At 44.8% G+C, this 18,697-nt stretch overlaps 1 protein-coding gene across 2 annotated transcripts in view; it reads right to left on the bottom strand.

Annotated features, from left to right (window-relative positions):
- Positions 1-5,356: 5,356 nt before the first annotated feature.
- LOC143024066 (bicaudal D-related protein homolog) overlaps positions 5,357-18,697 on the bottom strand; it is a 200,393-nt gene continuing 187,052 nt past the window's right edge. Inside the window, exons 5-13 of one of the 2 annotated variants that reach the window (XM_076182797.1) lie at positions 17,924-18,070; positions 17,048-17,195; positions 15,031-15,146; positions 12,322-12,333; positions 10,865-10,996; positions 10,497-10,700; positions 9,521-9,655; positions 8,818-8,970; positions 5,357-8,538 (exon numbers count right to left, since the gene is read on the bottom strand). In XM_076182797.1, the coding sequence (XP_076038912.1) occupies positions 8,353-8,538; positions 8,818-8,970; positions 9,521-9,655; positions 10,497-10,700; positions 10,865-10,996; positions 12,322-12,333; positions 15,031-15,146; positions 17,048-17,195; positions 17,924-18,070 (1,233 nt within the window). In that variant the 3' untranslated portion in view covers positions 5,357-8,352. The remainder of the gene's footprint in view (positions 8,539-8,817; positions 8,971-9,520; positions 9,656-10,496; positions 10,701-10,864; positions 10,997-12,321; positions 12,334-15,030; positions 15,147-17,047; positions 17,196-17,923; positions 18,071-18,697) is intronic. The other variant, XM_076182798.1, reaches the window with a different exon arrangement.

The following is an 18,697-nucleotide window of genomic DNA, read 5'->3' as shown; positions in this document are numbered from 1 at the left end:
ACAAAATTGTCTGGCATTGGACGGAACTAAAAAAGAAAAACCTGTAGACCATGTTATTGCTGAAAAGGTTAAATGATAGTATTACTCTCATACCCGCGGATGCCATACTTCCTTTCCTAATTCTCGCCTTTTCCTCCTCTCGAAGTCCCTTTGGTACATCGACCTCGCGCGAGGAACTGGTTGATAAGGGGGCCGCCACGTCTGGTAACTGCATGGGGAGGTCGGATAGGTGTTTGAACCCTGGTCATGGCGCAGAGGTTAGGAAGGGCATCACTCGGACCTGAGTTGATCTCAGCTTCCTCCGGGTATGGTCACTGATGTGGCTGTAGCGTGGACACCGTCTCTCCTGCGGTCATGGTTGAACTGGTCCAGACCACCTGAAAGGTTGGTGTCCGGGCGGGTACCAGCCCAGCAAACTACAAAAAGAAAAAGAAAGAAAGAAAGAAGAGAGAAAAAAATGTCCGTTAAGGGGTAACTTCACCAGCAGCAACCATACGACGTCCTCAAGATGTCTCCAGAGAACGCCTCCACTCGACTCCAGAAGTGACAGCATGGTCCTCGATGCCTGATGTACGCCTGCAATCTCGAGGGGCATCTACGGGATACCTGGAACTCCACGCGGTTCCTCCTCTGTCCAGCCTTCCTACCTGAAACCAGAAGATTCATTTTTTGTAACAAGTAAACAACTCCTCGTTTACTAACCTTCTTTGTATGGTCAGGCGCGGAATACAGAAACCATCGTTGCGTCTGTCTCGTTCTTCCTGTAGTCTTCAGAAGGGTCTCCTTCAGTCTCCTTCACGCTTCAGTCTCTTCCTTGATGTCCTGATCGTCTAGCTGCAGGGAAATGTCATAAGGGACAGGTGGTAGGAGTCAGGGCACCTGGGAAAGAAGAGAGTTTCCCATTCTTCCTTCTCTTGTTCTTCACAGTTGCACTCATTGTCCTCACCGTTATCATCCTCGACCCTCCCCCTCACCCTCGACCCTCCCTGACCTACATCTTCGCCACTCTCGTCCTCACCCTCTCCTCACCTTTGTTTTTACCTTCGTCCTCGTCCTCTTCGTCCTTGTCCTCTTCACCTTTGTCCTTCTCGTCCTCACCCTCTCCTCGTCCTTGTCCTCCTTGTCCTCTTCGTCCCTGTCCTTGTCCTCCTCGTCCTCGTTCATCTTGTCCTCGCTTTTGTCCTTCTTGTCCTCACGCTCGTCCTCGTCCTCTTCGTCCTCCTTGTCCTCCTCCGTCTTGTCCTCACCTTTGTCCTTCTCGCCCTCACCCTCTCCTCACCTTTGTTTTTACCTTCGTCCTCACGCTCGTCCTCGTCCTCTTCGTCCTTGTCCTCATTGTCCTCGTCCATCTTGTCCTCGCCTTTGTCCTTCTCGTCCTCACGCTCGTCCTAATCCTCTTCGTCCTTGTCCTCCTTGTCCTCTTAGTCCTCGTCCATCTTGTCCTCGCCTTTGTCCTTCTCGTCCTCACCCTCTCCTCACCTTTGTTTTACCTTCGTCCTCACGCTCGTCCTCGTCCTCTTCGTCCTTATCCTCCTTGTCCTCTTCGTCCTCGTCCATCTTGCCCTCGCCTTTGTCCTTCTCGTCCTCCACTTGGTCTTGTCTAGATCAAGTTCAGCCTTAATCTCCCCTTTGTCCTTCTCGTCCTCACCCTCTCCTCACCTTTGTTTTTACCTTCGTCCTCACGCTCGTCCTCGTCCTCTTCGTCCTTGTCCCCTTCGTCCTCGTCCATCTTGTTCTCGCCTTTGTCCTTCTCGTCCTCATCCTCTCCTCACCTTTGTTTTTACCTTCGTCCTCACGCTCGTCCTCGTCCTCTTCGTCCTTATCCTCCTTGTCCTCTTCGTCCTCGTCCATCTTGCCCTCGCCTTTGTCCTTCTCGTCCTCCACTTGGTCTTTGTGTAGCTCAAGCTCAGCCTTAATCTCGTTTTCGTCCTCGATACCCTCGCCCTCGCCTCCTTTGTCCTCTGCGTCCTTGTATCATTCGTCTTCGTCATCCTCAAGCTAAAGTTCAAGTATATCTTACCCTTTGTTCTCGTTATCTGCGTCCTCCTCTTCCCCGTCGTCCCCGTCCTCCTCATCCTCGATGTCATCGTCGTCGTCATCGTTGTTGTCTTTGTTGTGCCGTCCTGATCGTTCTCCTCGTCCTCCTCGTCCCCCTCAGCTTAGTGGATGATGGTGCTGGATGACGAGAGTGACTGGAGCCCATCACCACGGTCTCTGCCAGAGCTGCTTGAAACCATGGCTCCCCATCTCTTCGTTGGCCATTGAAAGATGATGGTGGACATACCACGCTGGGGGCAAACAGAGTCACACATACACACATCCTACATACCTGAGACTTGGCCTATCCTTGACTTCAGTGAGTTTGAACAGCAGACTGCTGATGTCCTTGGGAACAAGATCGGCTACTTCGAAATGCGCCTTGTCTGCGTGGTCTTCTTCAGCAGTTGGTACAGATGTGCCTCGTCTTAACCCGACTCTTCGTTTCCACGGGTCTTGCCAAGAGAAAGGCTGCTAGTCCACCAATCACAAGGTAGCGGAGGCTGCTAGTCCACCAATCACAAGGTAGCGGAGGCTGATGAAGAGAGGCTTGCCTAAGAAAGGTTTTGTCCTTACCTGCTAGTCAAGTCCAGTGAGTGTCCACAGGTTGAAAATAAAGGTTCATCGGTTGTCTACTGCCCTGTCGACAGATGTACATCCCCGGATCGTCCCCGCCTGGCGAAGGAAGGCGGATCAGGATCTTCCGTCTTCAGCTCTTGTCTGATCCTCGACATCCCGACGTGGTTCTCCTGTCCCTGTCAGATCTGACAATAACCATAAAACAACTCATTTATCATTTCCTCTTACCTATGGGTCGATTTCACTGATATTCCTCCACCAATGCCAAAGATAGCCCTCGGTTGTCGTAGTCGTGGACGTGGTCATCATTGTTGTCGTTCTTCTCCCTCTTTTTGATCCTTAAAATCGTGGTGTAGTCCTCTTGTCTCCACAAGGACCTAAGAATCTGCAGTGAATACCTCAATTACGTTCATCCCTTACCCTTGGTTCGTCCACATATGTTGTTCCTCCTCCACTGTGAAAACCAGGCTTGGGTCGTTGTCGCCATGTCTCGTCTGGAGTCAACATTGTGACGCTGTCCTCAGGTTCCCGTTCAAACCTAAGAATCTGGATAATAGACATCACTCATAACCTGACCTTACCCTGAAGCTCACCTGGACTTCGGGTGTGGATCCTGTTGAAGGGGTCGTCAAGGAATCGAGCCGTTCGTGTTGTATCTGTTCGAGGAAGTCAAGCCCTTGTCCAGCTACACCAAATACCCTTCCGAGCAGCCACAAGAAGAATGAAAACAGTATTTTTTAGTCATTGGAAGGATAGCTTTATGAGAAATAAGTAGGTGTCCGCACGTATACATATTCATTTATGTGGATATATCTATGTGTACACTATACATATGACGAGTCCCATATGTAAGTTCTCATCCATCTGCCTTAGTGGAGACATGGACCTGTGAAATGTGTTATGTATTCGTGTATGTTGTGTCTTGTGATGAAACTGTAACAGCAAAACATAAGAAGCACTCCCAAATGTTGTTTTACTGCTGTCATGTCTTATGAACTGTGCTGAGCCCTGTCCATCAGGAAAATGTCCATCAGGTGGACAGAGAATGCATCACATGATGCTATCTGATGATCTATCTAGAACGCTCCCTAAACAGTGGTAGCTTTCATCAAAGAGGCGAAATGGAGAGTCAAACAGACTTACCTCTTCAAGAGAGCTCATTGGTTCTTCCGTGGTAGATGATGCTCTTCTATCTCTTTTGCATCCTGCCACAAGGTCTTCCCTTTCATCCCTGTGGCTCACCCCAGCCAGCGAAAAGGTGAGGTCATCAGGCCAACATAGTCTTCTCTTTGATCAGGCTCGGGTGATAAACAGTATGGATGCAGTGAAGGATTTGTACGAGTGGGGGGATATGTACTGTACATGTGTATGCATATCGCGCGTATGGATGTGTGTGGGGGTGATGAGTGTGTGGTGGGTGAGTGTGTGTGGGGGGTGAGTGGGTGAGTGTGTATATGTATGTGTGGGTGAGTGTGTATGTGAGAGTGTGGGGGTAAGTGTGTGTGTATGTGAATGTGTGCGAGTGTGTGGGTGAATGTGTGTGCGTGGTTGAGTGTGTAGGTGAGTGTGCGTGAATGTGTATGAGTGCGGGTGAGTGTGTGTGGGTGAGTGTGGGTGAGTGTGAGTGTGTGGGCGTGTGTGTGGGGGTGAGTGCGTGTGTGTGTGGGTGAGTATGTGGATGAGAGTGTGTGTGTGTGAATGTGTGTGTGTGTGTGTGTGTGTGTGTGTGTGTGTGTGTGTGTGTGTGTGTGGGTGAGTATGGGGGTGAATATGTGTGGGTGAGTGTGGGGGTGCGTGTGTGTGTGTGTGTGTGTGTGTGTGTGTGTGTGTGTGTGAGTGTGGGTGAGTGTGTGTGTGTGTGTGTGTGTGTGTGTGTGTGACTGCATGGGTGGGTATGTGTGGGTGAGTGGGTAAGTGTGGGTGGGTGGATAAGTGTGGGTGGGTATGTGTGGGTGAGTGTGTGGGTGAATGTGTGTGTAGGTGAGTGTGTGTGTGTGTGTGTGTGTGTGTGTGTGTGTGTGTGTGTGACTGCATGGGTGGGTATGTGTGGGTAAGTGTAGGTGGGTATGTGTGGGTAAGTGTAGGTGGGTATGTGTGGGTGGGTATGTGTGGGTGGGTGGGTAAATGGGTAAGTGTGGGTGGGTGGGTAAATGGGTAAGTGTGGGTGGGTGGGTAAGTGTGGGTGAGTGGGTAAGTGTGGGTGAGTGGGTAAGTGTGGGTGAGTGGGTGTGGGTGAGTGCGTGGGTGAGTGGGTAAGTGTGGGTAGGGAACGTGGGTGGATGAGTGGGTGTGGGTGAGTGTGTGGGTGGGTATGTGGATGGATGAGTGGGTGTGGGTGAGTGTGTGAGTGGGTAAGTGTGGGTGAGTGAGTGGGTAAATGTGGGTGAGTGAGTGGGTAAATGTGGGTGAGTGAGTGGGTAAGTGTGGGTGGGTGGGTAAATATGGGTGAGTGGGTGACTCTGAGCAGGTAACTGTGTGGGTGGGTAACTCTGGATGTGTAACTGTGTTAGTGTGTAAGTAATTCTGGGTTAATTGTGTGGGTGCATATTTGTGTAGGTGTGTAATTGTGTGGGAGCAGTGTATGTGGGTAACTGTGCGTGCGGGTGGATGGGTAATGTGGGTGTGTAACTGCGTGGATGGCTGTGGATGGTAGGTAACTGTGGATGGATGTATGTGAGGCGACAATTGAGGTCATACCGCCTTGACAAAGTCTCTTGCATGGTTAAATGAAAAGCACATCTTATTATTATTATTATCGGATTTTATTATGTCAATTCATACAAGGTACAAGATCATACAGTCGCAAAGGCCCCTGAGAGAGCATCATCTTCGAAAATCCACCAACTGACTGATCTCACGAGGTTCGTGTTACCTCGAACTCACGCCTATGATCGGCGGTTTTCTGACTAACCACGTTGGTAAATCGGTTTTAAATGATTTTACAACGAAACGAAAAACCACGCCATCATGATACGCCAAGCTTTATCAGCGTTGGCGGGCTTCGACGATGTAATGCTCATTCCGGGGCCCCCGCGTGGACGGATGAGGGAGCTGTGAATCAATGCTTGTACCGAAGTGCAGACATCATATATCAACACAACCTATCTACGATGCTACTTAGCTTAAGTAATAATATATCATAGTAACATTTAATATAATCTCTACACGTTCCTATGCCGGAACATCGGAACGCCATCTGATCTCCTGATGCAGCAGTTCTGGATGCAAGCGGACCCATCGGTACAGCTACTAAGTAACTGAATCGACGAGGACACTTTGTGTGATCATATTAAGTTCTCTGAGAGGGAAATTAGGGTTTCATCTTTGCCAGACACAAAAGAACAAAAGGGTAAGAACAACCTGAGTCTTTCGTGGACTTTTAACAGAAGCAAAGTAAAAGAAAGTGTAGTGAAGATTCGACACTTCTAGACCTCCCAGCAAAGCGCGGGAAGGCAGAAGAGTTTTGAAATTTTGTCGTCAACAAGAAGATAACTGACGTCCAAGAGCTGGACGGCAGTCTCTTCCAACTAATCATGAAACCCTTTTGTTTACCAAACGAAAAATGGGAGAAGGAAATAAAGCCTAAACCGATCCCTGGACGTTATTAAAATTAAATGATGCTCATCTTCATTCTGAAACGGATTTACTCCGCTTGATGTAGTGGGTATGTACAAGAGAGGCTCTCGACCCGTGGGGGTCATTTGCCCTTATGCTGAGATACCAAGGTGAATAAATAGTGCTCCAGTTGGCTATGTTAACAGCGAAGTGATAACTTGTGAAGTGTGAATGAGATGTGTTAACTGGAGAGTCGTGAGGAGATAGATTAGGTTTAGCATTAAGTTAGTTATGAGATGTTCGGCTCTGATGTGGGGGGGGGAGAGGAAAGCAACAGAGTTCTTTGGGATTAGCTTTGGCTAACAAGGATGTTTTCGAAGCAGATCGTGTGTGGGAAGGACAGGGAATAGACGGTGTAACAAGGAATCAGGTCTAGTCACAGCTGTAGGCCATAAACAATCTATGAAAGGTTAATTATTACTATCATACATCGCCCAGGGTTCCCTTCGCGGGAACCCTGACTCTAAACTGTCACCCCAAGCTGGACACCGTCCGGACTCTTAGTTGAGTTCGAGGGCCCAGTTCGGGGAACAGAGGATCCTTGAGAATAAACAAACTAAGCCAGCTGAAGAGACTCAGCCTCTTAATATTGTGAACCTTGAAATAGCTTGTTGTGACTGGGAAAAAAATCCAAGTAAAATGAGAACTTGGAAGGAAATACAGCAAGACCTGTGTGATGATGCCATGAAAACGGCATCAGGGGGTGTGGACATGATTTAATAAAGGAATGAAAATATAGGATTAAATGTAAGGGTGGGAATGGAGAGGCATATCTTAATGTGCAAAGGAAACAGGTCGCTACTAAAGTTCTCCAACAGCTGCCTTCTTCGCGTGATAGAAATTGAGGACCTGTGCATAGCTGGCTACCACATGTGCGACAAAAGAGCAGGTCGTAGGAACCCAGGGGAAAGGGTATATGGGTGATGTAAGTCACAAGAGAGCCATGTATGTCAAGACTGACGAAGAACTTGGGAGCGACTAAGAGCTAAGACTAGTAGGCAGAACTTAGAGTTCGAGAAAGATGAAGAAAGCATCGGTCTGTTTCTTTCAGGCAAACTATGCAATATCACAGCTATATATAATATATATATATGTTCATTTATATGTATTCACATTGCCACATCACCGCTGCCTTTATTAACAAGTACAAAATTATATATTTATATTTTCTTCTCCATATATTATGTATCGCTTTGGGTTTGTGGCTCTCCCGTCTTCGGGGAAACCCTGTCACGCGCCTCTTGATACGGTCGAGGAGGACCCGAGGGCGCAAGCCGGACTCTTTCCTTTGTACAATCGGGTTCCTCAAGGCACTGCTGTGTCGAGGACGCGCGTGGGGCCATCAGAGTCTCTGCTACTCTTCTTGGCAGCGACTTCGGAGACTTCTTCGACTTCGGAGACTTCTTCGGGGGGACACGCTTTAGAGACACTGCCACTGACGCGAGAGCGTCGTGATTCGTTGACCCATTGTCCAGTGAGCTCGGTGAGCTAAGCGTTACATGGAGACTGAGGAGAAGGAAGAGGCCGAGCGCTACGACTCTCCCTTCCTCCTTCAGAAGCTTTGCCGACCGCGGATTCACTTCGGGAACGATCACTAGAATCGCGTTTCACAGTGTTCCTCACATTTACGATTTTTGATGGTACTGACCGGCCGGTCGATCCGGCAACCGGAGAGGCAGGCTGGAGACCTCCGTCTCTGGCAGAACCGCAGTGGCATCCTGTCTGGGAAGGATGGGGTCTTCATCTGCCATATCCAGTAACCTTTGGAACCTCAGCCTTCTTTGGTTGGTGAAGTGTCCCGCTCCTGAGCTGCCGTAGGTGATGTGCACCTCACATCGAGTTGAGAGGAGTCTGCGGTGCGACGTGAGCTGGTGGACAGTATTATGTGCATAATGTACAAGGTGCTCGACAAGTAGCTGCTGGCGGTCCGCGCGAGGCTACCACCGACCCCGGGAGAGGCTAGTACGGGCCCGTTCAGACTAGTGAGGACCTTAAGAGACTGAGAACAGCCTTTTTAAAGCTAGTGCTGGCCAGGCGAGGCTAGCCTCAACTGGGTGGGCTAGCACGAATTGGTCGAGGCAGGCTCTAGCCGGCGGTGGGGCTAGTCTGGGTTCTAAATAGCTACCGTCTAAGGCTCAGCAGAGAGAGGAAACGCGAATTCTTCCGGGGAGAGGTCTTGCCGTTGCAAGAGGAGTCAGAGTCGGAGCCGTTGTTGTTGTTGGCGCCTCGCATGGACGCCCCGGCAGCCATCTCCATCTTGTTCAGTTTTCGGCGCATCTGCTCGTCGAGGAGCTGTTGCATGTCCACCTGCGGTGGGAGAGAAAAGGAAAGGCATGAGAGCTTCCGTTCGTCGACGGACGTGAACGCCGCCACCCTTTCACGCCAGAAGATGCCTCTGTATGTCTGAGATAGAAAGAGATAGAGAAAGAAACAGAGAGAGAGAGACAGAGAAAGACACACACACACACACACACACACACACACACACACACACACACACAAACACACACACACAAACAAACAGAGAGAGAGGGAGAGAGGATAGAGGCAGACATAGGCAGATTTAGGTGATAATTTGAGTCTTACCTGCCACTGTTCCAACTGCTGCGAGAGTTCCACCTTCTGCTGGATGGCTTCCAGAAGCTGAGAGTTGACCTGCATCACGTCGATTCTTGTTCTAGCAAGCTCGATCTCACACGCGTTCTTGCGCGCAACGGCGTTGTCGCGCATGTCCCAAGCCTGTAGGAGAAAAGGACACGTCTACAGAAGCGGCCTTGGGACTCTTAGGCCGGGAGGGCGGATTCTAAACAATGGATACCTATGGGAAGCCACATCCCCGCCACACGCCGACGCGGCAATGTGGCGCCACAAAGTCGCTCGTCTGCTCCCGGACTTAGGCTCCCGCACTCGGAATCCTCTCCTTTGACACCGACAAATTTGAGAAGAAATTTGAGCCTCTAGGTCTGAGTGCTCATTATAAGCTTATATGAAAATGTAACTTCACTTAACCTCTTTTGGGGCAGTGGGTAAATTTTGGCACGTGTACGTTTTTGTTTTGGTTAACATCAGACAATTTTATTCGGATTAGGAAAGCTTGTGATCCAAAAAAAAGGTTAATCAATATGATACTGAGCAAGAAAAGACTTCCTTGTCACACGAAGAAGGAAGAGAGTGGCCTTGTGTTACTGTGCCTCAGGTTCACGACCAAGTTGAAGGCACAACCCACCAGGCATAACCACCTTCCTACACCCTCAGCAGGCCACCCTCATGCCTCCCAACAAGTACTGACCTTCTTGATGAGCTCGTCCTTGGCGAGGTGCGTGTTACTGAGGTCATGCTTGAGATTGTCCCGCTCCTCCTGGACAGCCTTGAGTTGAGCGTCCTTCAGCATCACCTGGTGACTGGAATCGGCAGCTTCGTCCGTCTGCAAGGAAGAGGAAAGATGAAGAACGATGTCTTAAGAACACAAGAATGGAAGAGACTGCAAGAGACAATACAGCCCACTAAGCAGTTACATATCCCCTACCACCTTAATCTTCTCGTATAATAAACGATTGTTTCAGAACTCACTACATAACATAAGAACATAAGAATAAAGGAGACTGCAAGAGACCATAAGGCCTACACTAGGCAGCTCCGTATCCATCACCACCTGTCATCCCCATCCATAAAGTTGTCTAATCGTTTCTTAAAACAACTACATGGTTACTGAGTCTATTCCATTCGTTAACCACTCTATTGGTAAACCAGTTCTTGTCTATTTCCTTCTTAAACCTTTTATATGTAAGTGAATGATGTTCATGAGTACAGGTAATTGAGTAATTTGATTTTTTTTTTCAACTAATGAAGTGAATAAAGAAATCCCAGTATCATGTATCAATGATTACCTAACAATAACTGAGAAAATTAAGTCCCCCTTTTCCCTGTCCCCTAAATGTACCCCTCTTAGCTATATTTACTCGTGTACTCCACACTATGTATCAATCTGCTGAAGAGGACCACAGTTAGTGGTCGAAATATACAGATCTTCTGTCTTTCTTATATCATTCTCCGACAGTGGGTTAATAAGTCTCATTTTACAAATGTGCCATTACATTATATCTTCCTAAATGAAGGAGGAGTTGTAAGGAGGGACAAAGAGACCAGAGGAAGGCGACAGAAAGGAGTAGGAACAGAAATTAAAACCGAATCAGAGGGAGGAGCTGGGGGAAGTGTAACAGAGAGTGTATCGCCAAAAAGAAACCTATACGCGCATAGACACATACCTTGGCCTTCAGCTTCTCCTTGGTGTCGTTGAGCTCGAGGGTGAGCTTGTCGACGGCCTCGAGGGCACGGTGGATCTCCTGCTCGAGCTGAAGCTTGTCCTCGCTGCCTCTCCCGCAGTTGGCGCAAGTTCCCTGGGCTTCGCGCCTCATCTGGGCCATCACCAGACCCCTCAGTTCTTTGATCACACTTGCTAACATCCCCACCTGAGGACCAGACACAAGAAGTTGAGGGTAATGAGATTCGCCTCCTTTAAAACGAGATAAGAAAGTGTGTGTGTGTGTGTGTGTGTGTGTGTGTGTTTGATTCATCACGGTCTTGGAGTATTGAGGCACTAAGAACGCCTGCTCTATCTCATACTCGAATTTACCTTGAGTTTATTGGGGTTGAGGTCATCTGAGGAGTTGGTCGAGAGGGAGGTCAATGAGTTACGTCTCTTGTGACGAAGTTGTTCACTGAGATTGCGGATTTGTCCAATCACATCCACTACTTCACCGCGGAGCTGCAAATAGGAGGAAAAAAAGAAACCTTTAAGCATCGATATAACATAAGAACACAAAAATGAAAGGAACTACAAGAGACCATAAGGCCTACACTTGGCAGTTCCATGTCTATTACCTATCATCCCCATGTAACTGTCGTGGAAACAAAGTGAAATGGTGTTTCTGAATTCTAACTCTACATAGTCTGTTCAAGTGCAAGAAGGCGAGGCCTGTGACGTCATATCGACTACACTTTTTAAAATGTGTTTTGTTTTAATAAATGTATATGTGCTCATCAGTGACTACTATTTTGCTAAGAAGTTTTCAGATTTATATGTGTTTTTGTGATGTTATCAAATAAACTCCAGGACACTTACCTTGTTGTGAGAACTAAGTCCAACCAAATCAGTGACAAAACGAATTCTACGATATTAAAGTACAACAACACAAATTTGACGTTAGGTCTTTCACATACAGGCGACAAGCATCTTGCAATCTCACCTATACCACGTCAGGAGGCGATTTACATCACGTTAACGTTAAGGAATGACGTAAAAGTAAACGTTATATTTAAGGAGACGAATGACGGTGTTAACGACATATGACGTTCATTCTATTAAAACAAATCAGAAAAGATTGGTTACATGGTGGTCTATATTGGACCCAAATCAGAGATGCCTTGATTAAATACAAAAACAAACAAGCAATTAACGAAAAAAGCTATAACGCAATTAAGAAAAGCTAATTAGTAGTTTAAGCATCACAACAAAAGGAAGGGCTAAGTAGCTTCTACGTGACTGTTGAAAAGAGGGGAGAGAAGGAGTAGAGGTATGAGAAATAAAAATTCAGAAAAGAAAGAATGATACGGTTAGAAGAAATAATAACAAATGTAAAAAAGAAAAAGTAAAGAAAATTTAAGAAAAACATAAGAGAAAGGGGATGCGTTATATGAAGTCTAGAGATATATTACATATTTCAGGGATAATGCATGCTGCAGGAAAAAAACAAACGATAAATGATAGTATCAACAAGAGCAGAGAGGAAAATACAGAAATTGGAAATAATAAACAGTCTGATTATGGCTATGCATAATATTAACAAGAAACACCAAAAGCAACCAAAAACAGAATTATAAACAGATATCAGCAGGAGTATTACGATACAGTAACAGGACATAAGTAAGGGCGGGAGGGGGGGGGGGCAGGTACTACATATGCGTGCGTGCAAATGTGAAACAGCCAAAGGAGGGACAGGGAGATAGGGGAGAGGGACGAGACGAAGGGTGGGGGGGGGTCTAAACATAAATTATGAGCGAGCTGAGATGTGCGTTGCGGTGTTCACTTACTGACGGGAAGCCCTTAAAAGAAAGAGAAAGACAATTAGCCGCTGAAGCGTGACCAAGTGGCAGCATAGCAGATTTTTTTTTTTTTTTTTTTTTTTTCTTTAGCAGACGCCATGGCCCGCGACGACTTTGTACAGACGACTCGCGGACCATGGCGTCCGCAATTCATTTCTTGACCCTTTGACCTGAAGACGATATTTTTTTTTAATTGGCCTTGTTTAAACCAGGCGAGTTAATTCAGATAGACAAATCTGGGCCAAAGGGGTTCAACAGGGTCAATTCACGAATGGATCGTGCTAAAGAAGTTTGTGTATTGGCGGCAAAACTGTGGCTACTGATTAAAAAAAAAACACCCCGTAGCCATATAAGCGTGATCAGTGCAAATGTGAATAATTTCACAAAAAATCTTGTAATATAATAAAAATGTTCATGACTATCACGAAAGCCGTGGTTGTGCACACATGAAACAAAAGTGAAATGGTGGAATCTATCACACGACGCAACAAAAATAATGACATGAAAATTGATAGCTTATGTGGTCATGGTGTCATAAAAGTGAAATTAATAGCGCCTACATTACAGGAACTATTGCTGGCGGAAGAAAACTACCAGAGTCTAAAAATAATCATATCAACAACACTTTCCGTTCATTCTCGAATGCGCACAAGCAAATACTAGAACGCACGCGCAACACAAGCACAAACACTCTGTGATTCTCATTTAACTTCATAGTACAAAGACAAACTTCCCTGCACGTTCAGAATAAAACGAAACAATAGAATATTCTGTACACCAAAAGCTACACTTGTTCTCAGAACATTCTTGGTAGGCGATATAAATAAGCTCTATTTCTTTTTTGAAGACTAAGTCTGATTTCGCTGAGAACTAAGAATGCGACTACAACGACGCTGGTGGCAATGAGAAACTTAACCAAATTAAGAAAGTAAGCCTTGGGTAAAGACAAAACTTTACAAGCGGAGGACTAGGAAACTTTGATGAGGTATGAGAAATTCGCTAGTGAACAGCGACATCAATCAGACTGTCATAAAAATTATTTGTCTGATGGGGTATGTTATAGTTCAGGGTGGTCATATAGTCTGGACACTAAAGGCATTCCATCATGTCACTCATATCTTTTAAATTTTCACACTGCTTCTGACCCAGGGCAGTGGACGAGATGCAGGGATGACCCGTCATCCAGGAGGAGCCAAGATAAGAGGAAGGGGATGAGTGGGAGTGGAGTATGTGGAGGCGGAATAGGTGGGAGTAGATTTTATGACTTTATTTTTTGGCTACCTCCCTTGTAAGGGGAAAAAAGCCTTTGGTATATGTATGTATATACACCTTCTCCCTTAGCATATCCCAGAATGAGAAGTCAAGGGAGCTAAGATCTGGTGAAAGAGGATGCCATTTCTATGTGCCCAGACTAGGGATACTCTGTACTTATGATACGCTGTTTATGAAACACAACTACAAGTCTAACTGAATGTGAATAACCTAAAACTAATTCGGAATAACTAGCAATAGTTCTAGTGTACTGGTTCTCAAGCTAGGGGACCATGGGGGACTCCCAAGGGAGCCATGGGGAAAAACTTAGGGAGGGAGATTATGGGTTGCTGTTGCAAAATACACATTTTTTGTATAAGGAACCTGAATAAAAAAAAAATCGATCAAATATAAGATAATTCTGATTGTCAATTTTGAAATAAAGCAAAAGGGTTTATCAACATTTTGTTATTATTTTTTAACTTTTTTTGGCCTGATAGGATTTGGGAGAAAAATGAAGGGGAGCTATTTGAATGTTGGGAATTCATGAACGGGGATGGATAGAGTGCAAAAGGTTGAAAACTACTGCTCTAGTATCGCCAGAGGAAAAGCACGGATTCAAAGCCCAGTGCGTCGCGTTGGACACCTACATGATCTTAACAGAAATCTATACCGAAGAAAACGGAATTAATACCCTTATACTTTCATAAACAAGACGTTCATTTGTTCCTATAGAACAGCAACACGAACAGTGCCTAATTCATTTTTCCAACGTTTCGGGAAATAAAAATAAAATCCTCTTATTTCTGTTTTATGAATTGACTTGATTTAGGCAAAAATCCAAAAATCGTCGGAAGAATGACTTAGGCGATTTCTTTATGAGGGCGACGATAAGATGATTCAAACAGTTTTCACACATCATGTACCAACTCTGACACACGCAAATAAAACAAAGAAGTATAATTTTGTATTTCAATATTTATTCTGTGAGCGTAGGACCACATATATTGTGATAGTGTGTGCGAAACTGCGGAAACGTGTTAATAATGCGTGGATTGAAAAAACAATTGAAAAACCACTATAGTCTGTTCCCTCAAACTTGATATTTCTCAGTACTGTTGAAGTGTAGATTTACCCTTTACTTTTCATCAAATGTATTCTTACAAATTCTATCCAACTTTTCTACTTCGAGGTAGTGAGCGCTTATCAAGTTTCAGTGCAGACTATAGATGTTGTAGTGCGTTCATGGATTTGAACTCAACAAAGAATGTTGAAAGAATAGCCAAGCTATAGCAGACAGCGAGGATGCAATTTATAGTCACCCTTTAATCACATAAAAGAAAGAAAATAAATCACAAATATCTAGGAACTTTTTTTGTATGTAATTAAGGGGTGACTATAGTTGTTGGATCTTTGCTGTCTGATACATTAAGAGCTTTTACTCACCTCTTTGAGCGAGCTGGTCTCTGAGTTCGGCAGAAGAATCGGGTCATCACATTCGATATCTTCGTCGAGTTCGAGTAAATCTTCCTGAAGGCTTGGGTGAGACTGTGGACGGGATACTGTTGTGGTGAAGAGGATGATGTGGAAGGACAACCAGGAGGTGGAGGTAGGTCAAAAGGAAAAGATGATGGAGGTGGATGAAAAGGAAAAGATGGAGTTGGTTTGGGGAGGAAGAAAAGATGGTGGATGTGGAGGAGGAGTTGATGAAGATGGAGGAGATTTAGAAAACGGAGACGACGATGGTAATGGTGTGGAAAGTGACCATAATGATGATCAGATAAAGAAGGAAGTGATGATGGCGTTCATGGAAAGATTGAAAGATGATGATTGGAAGTTAGTGACGTCATGTGGAGGCGGTAGGGTAGTGATGACAGGTAGTAATGATGTTCATGAAGATGATAATGATAATTTTGTTTAATAGATGTAATTAGCAAATTGCAGCATTTTAATTATGTTATCATTATTATTGTAGATGCGGTGAGCATAATGGTGATGGCAGCGAATAGATGATCATAATAATGATGATGATAATGATGATAAAGATAATGATGTTGGTGGAGGTATTGATGATGATAATGATGGTGATGATGGTGATGAAATCAATGGTGGTAATGATGATAGTGATAATGACAACAATGACCATTTGTGATGAAGAAAGTTGACAAACAACGACAGTGACGTCAAGAACGGAGATGGACGATGGTAATAAGAAAACAGAAAATGGAAAAAAGAAATAGACGGAGTCACAGGAGGGAGTTGATGAGTTGAGGTTAGGGAGTTGAAGAGTTGAGGTTACGGTGGAGGAGAGATGTGAGTGGAGAGGACGATGTAATCAAGATGGCGGTCGACGGAGGATCATTGTCAGGAACGGGACAAAAAACAAAAGAAGATCGCACGTTAGTTAAACGAACAAACTAAAGTACATTTTTTTTTTGTGGAGGGATTATTGACATTTAATTTGCATAAAATATATATATTTTTTTAGAATACAAGTCCCACATTACCCTTCCCAACCGCAAAACAAGGAATTGATATATTTCCCATCCCTGAGAATTATCATATTGCTATAAATTATACATACACGTATTCAACTTTATACTACAAAAATCTAAAGTTTTATGTAGAATGCATAAAATATTCAATAGATATTTTCTCTACTATCTACATACACTAAAACAACCATATGACACTTTATTGGTAAATATAACTTAAATCTATAAAAAAATATATATAAGAAGAAAAACATTTGAAATATGTCAAGGAACTTGGGTAACGAAAATTGTATGGAAATGGGTAAGACTAATACAAAATTAGATATCTTCTACAATGTCCATGAACAACATGGAAATAGTTATCTACTAGCACTAAAATATTTTCTAAACCTGACTGCTAGGAACAACAGGTATGTAAAATAGGTTATAGGTTAAATCAGACTTAAAATATTAAAATAAGTATAAATTCAATTATAATAAAGGGCTAACAAATGCATCTAGAAAGGTTACTGGGTATTAGTTCTAACTACGGACTAATATTACTGATAAAATTCAGGAAATACAACAACAATCCTGAATACAAACTAGATATCAGTCTACATATATGTTATATGTATAAACATATAAAATGGGATTAAGTTTAGTCTACACACTTATGAAATAAAATAGCTTAAATACAGGCTGTAACCCGCAGGTGGCACGTGCAGTGGTGGCGATGTAGGTAGGAGTTACAAGGCAAAGACGCTAACCACTACGCCATGACGATCGTACAAAAGGAACTGACAAATTCCCTCGACGATATTCGCATGGCGTAGTGGTACGCGGTCTCAATTTCATCGAGTCTTGAATCCACAAGTACGTGAATTTCATCGAGACCCAGAACGCCCTTGATGGTACGAGACCTGGAGGCCACACATTGCACGAGACCCTGGCGGTACAGCGGGTCGAGGTCTACCTCGAAGGCTCACCTTCATGGTCGGACATGTCCATCTCGTTCATGAGCGAGAGGTTGCCCATGGATGGCGAGGAAGAGTTTCTGCTCACGGCTTCGAGTCGGTCGATGAGGGACAGATTCGTGTGGCGGAGATCGTCGAGGTCGCGTTGGTTGAGGCGAAGCTGTCAGGGCACACAAACAAAAAAAACCGAGTTTAATGATTGGTGAGTAGTCATTGGTAAGAATAGTGTGTGGGCTGTGAGGGGGATAGTGGGTGGTGATAGTATGTGAATATGAATATCTAGAAAAGAATACCTATTTTCGCAGAATCGTGTTTTGGGGGAAGTGAAGAATGGTCTATTAGAAAATGAGGGATAGTGACGTGAAAATCGGTTATTGTCAATAAGCGCTTTCAGCGTGGTTCAAGAGGTTTAGGCGTGGTCAAGATAGTGTGTGTGAGGAAACTACGATGATAGTGGTAATACTAATGGTTTCCTAAGGGAAGGGACGGGACGGGGGTGTCGGTGTTCGGCTGGCTACAAAGTGTACTGACTTGGGCTACCAAGCTATTCTCAAAACATTTTGCATGTCACGATAGAATATTGTGGTTTTGTTTTTCGATGGAAATTGTATTTCTAAAGTTTGTCAGTGAAGTTCACGAACATGTTGTATATGAATTATATATGAATACATGATGAAGGTGGAAAAAGAAGCCACATTCCTCTGAAGAAACATACAGCGAAACCGGTGAGGAATAAACTCAGAAACTCGGAACTAGACCCGTGACTTCTTTTTTGCACCTTCATCAACTTGTCACAATGTAACAGCATATGTATATGTATATATATATATATATATATATATATATATATATATATATATGTATATATGTATATATGTGTAGTCTCACCATTGCCTCCTGTTCACGAGACTGTTTCTCGAGCATGAGGATTCTGTCTGAAGATTCGTCGAGGTTAACGCTGAGACCCTCTCGCTCTCCAACCAAGTTGTCGATCCTTCTTTCGAGTTCGCATTTCTTGTCCGTGAGGAGAGTGATCTGTAGGGGAAGACAAGCGAAGACAAGACAATTAACATGAATGTATTCGTAGATCGAATGAAGTATCGCAAAATGAGTGCGCGAGTGAGTACCGGTGTTTTAGTGTGTGTGTGTGTGTGTGTGTGTGTGTGTGTGTGTGTGTGTGTGTGTGTGTGTGTGTGTGTGTGTGTGTGATTCACTATGGTTCACCATGGTCTTGGATCACGTGTTGGACTCGTGATCGACTGCTATTACCCTCCCGGAAGAGAGCTCAGAGCTCATATACAACCGATCTATGGGTAATGCTGTGACCTTACACGCACACACACACATCCAACTCCCGGCCTAGGAGAATTGGAGTAACGTCTCGCAGCGCATCGATAATGAAATTATTTCAGCCCTGGGCGAGATTCAAACCCGGACCGCCGAACGTTATCACTGCGCCATCGACTCGTGTGTGTGTGTGTGTGTGTGTGTGTGTGTGTGTGTGTGTGTGTGTGTGTTTGTGTGTCCGTGTACGCGCATTGATCAAGTAACAACTAAACTACCCAGCCCTAGCTACTTTTGTTACATTCCTGATGCATAACACGTTCCTCACCGCCCTTCACATCCACTTTAATCCTCTGGTCCTAATCTGTTTTAATATTT

The sequence above is a fragment of the Oratosquilla oratoria genome, unplaced genomic scaffold, assembly GCF_046742065.1.
Source record: "Oratosquilla oratoria isolate Oo_2021 unplaced genomic scaffold, ASM4674206v1 SCAFFOLD87, whole genome shotgun sequence".
Classification (NCBI taxonomy): Eukaryota; Metazoa; Arthropoda; class Malacostraca; order Stomatopoda; family Squillidae; genus Oratosquilla; species Oratosquilla oratoria.
This window is presented reverse-complemented; position numbering and strand designations above follow the sequence as displayed.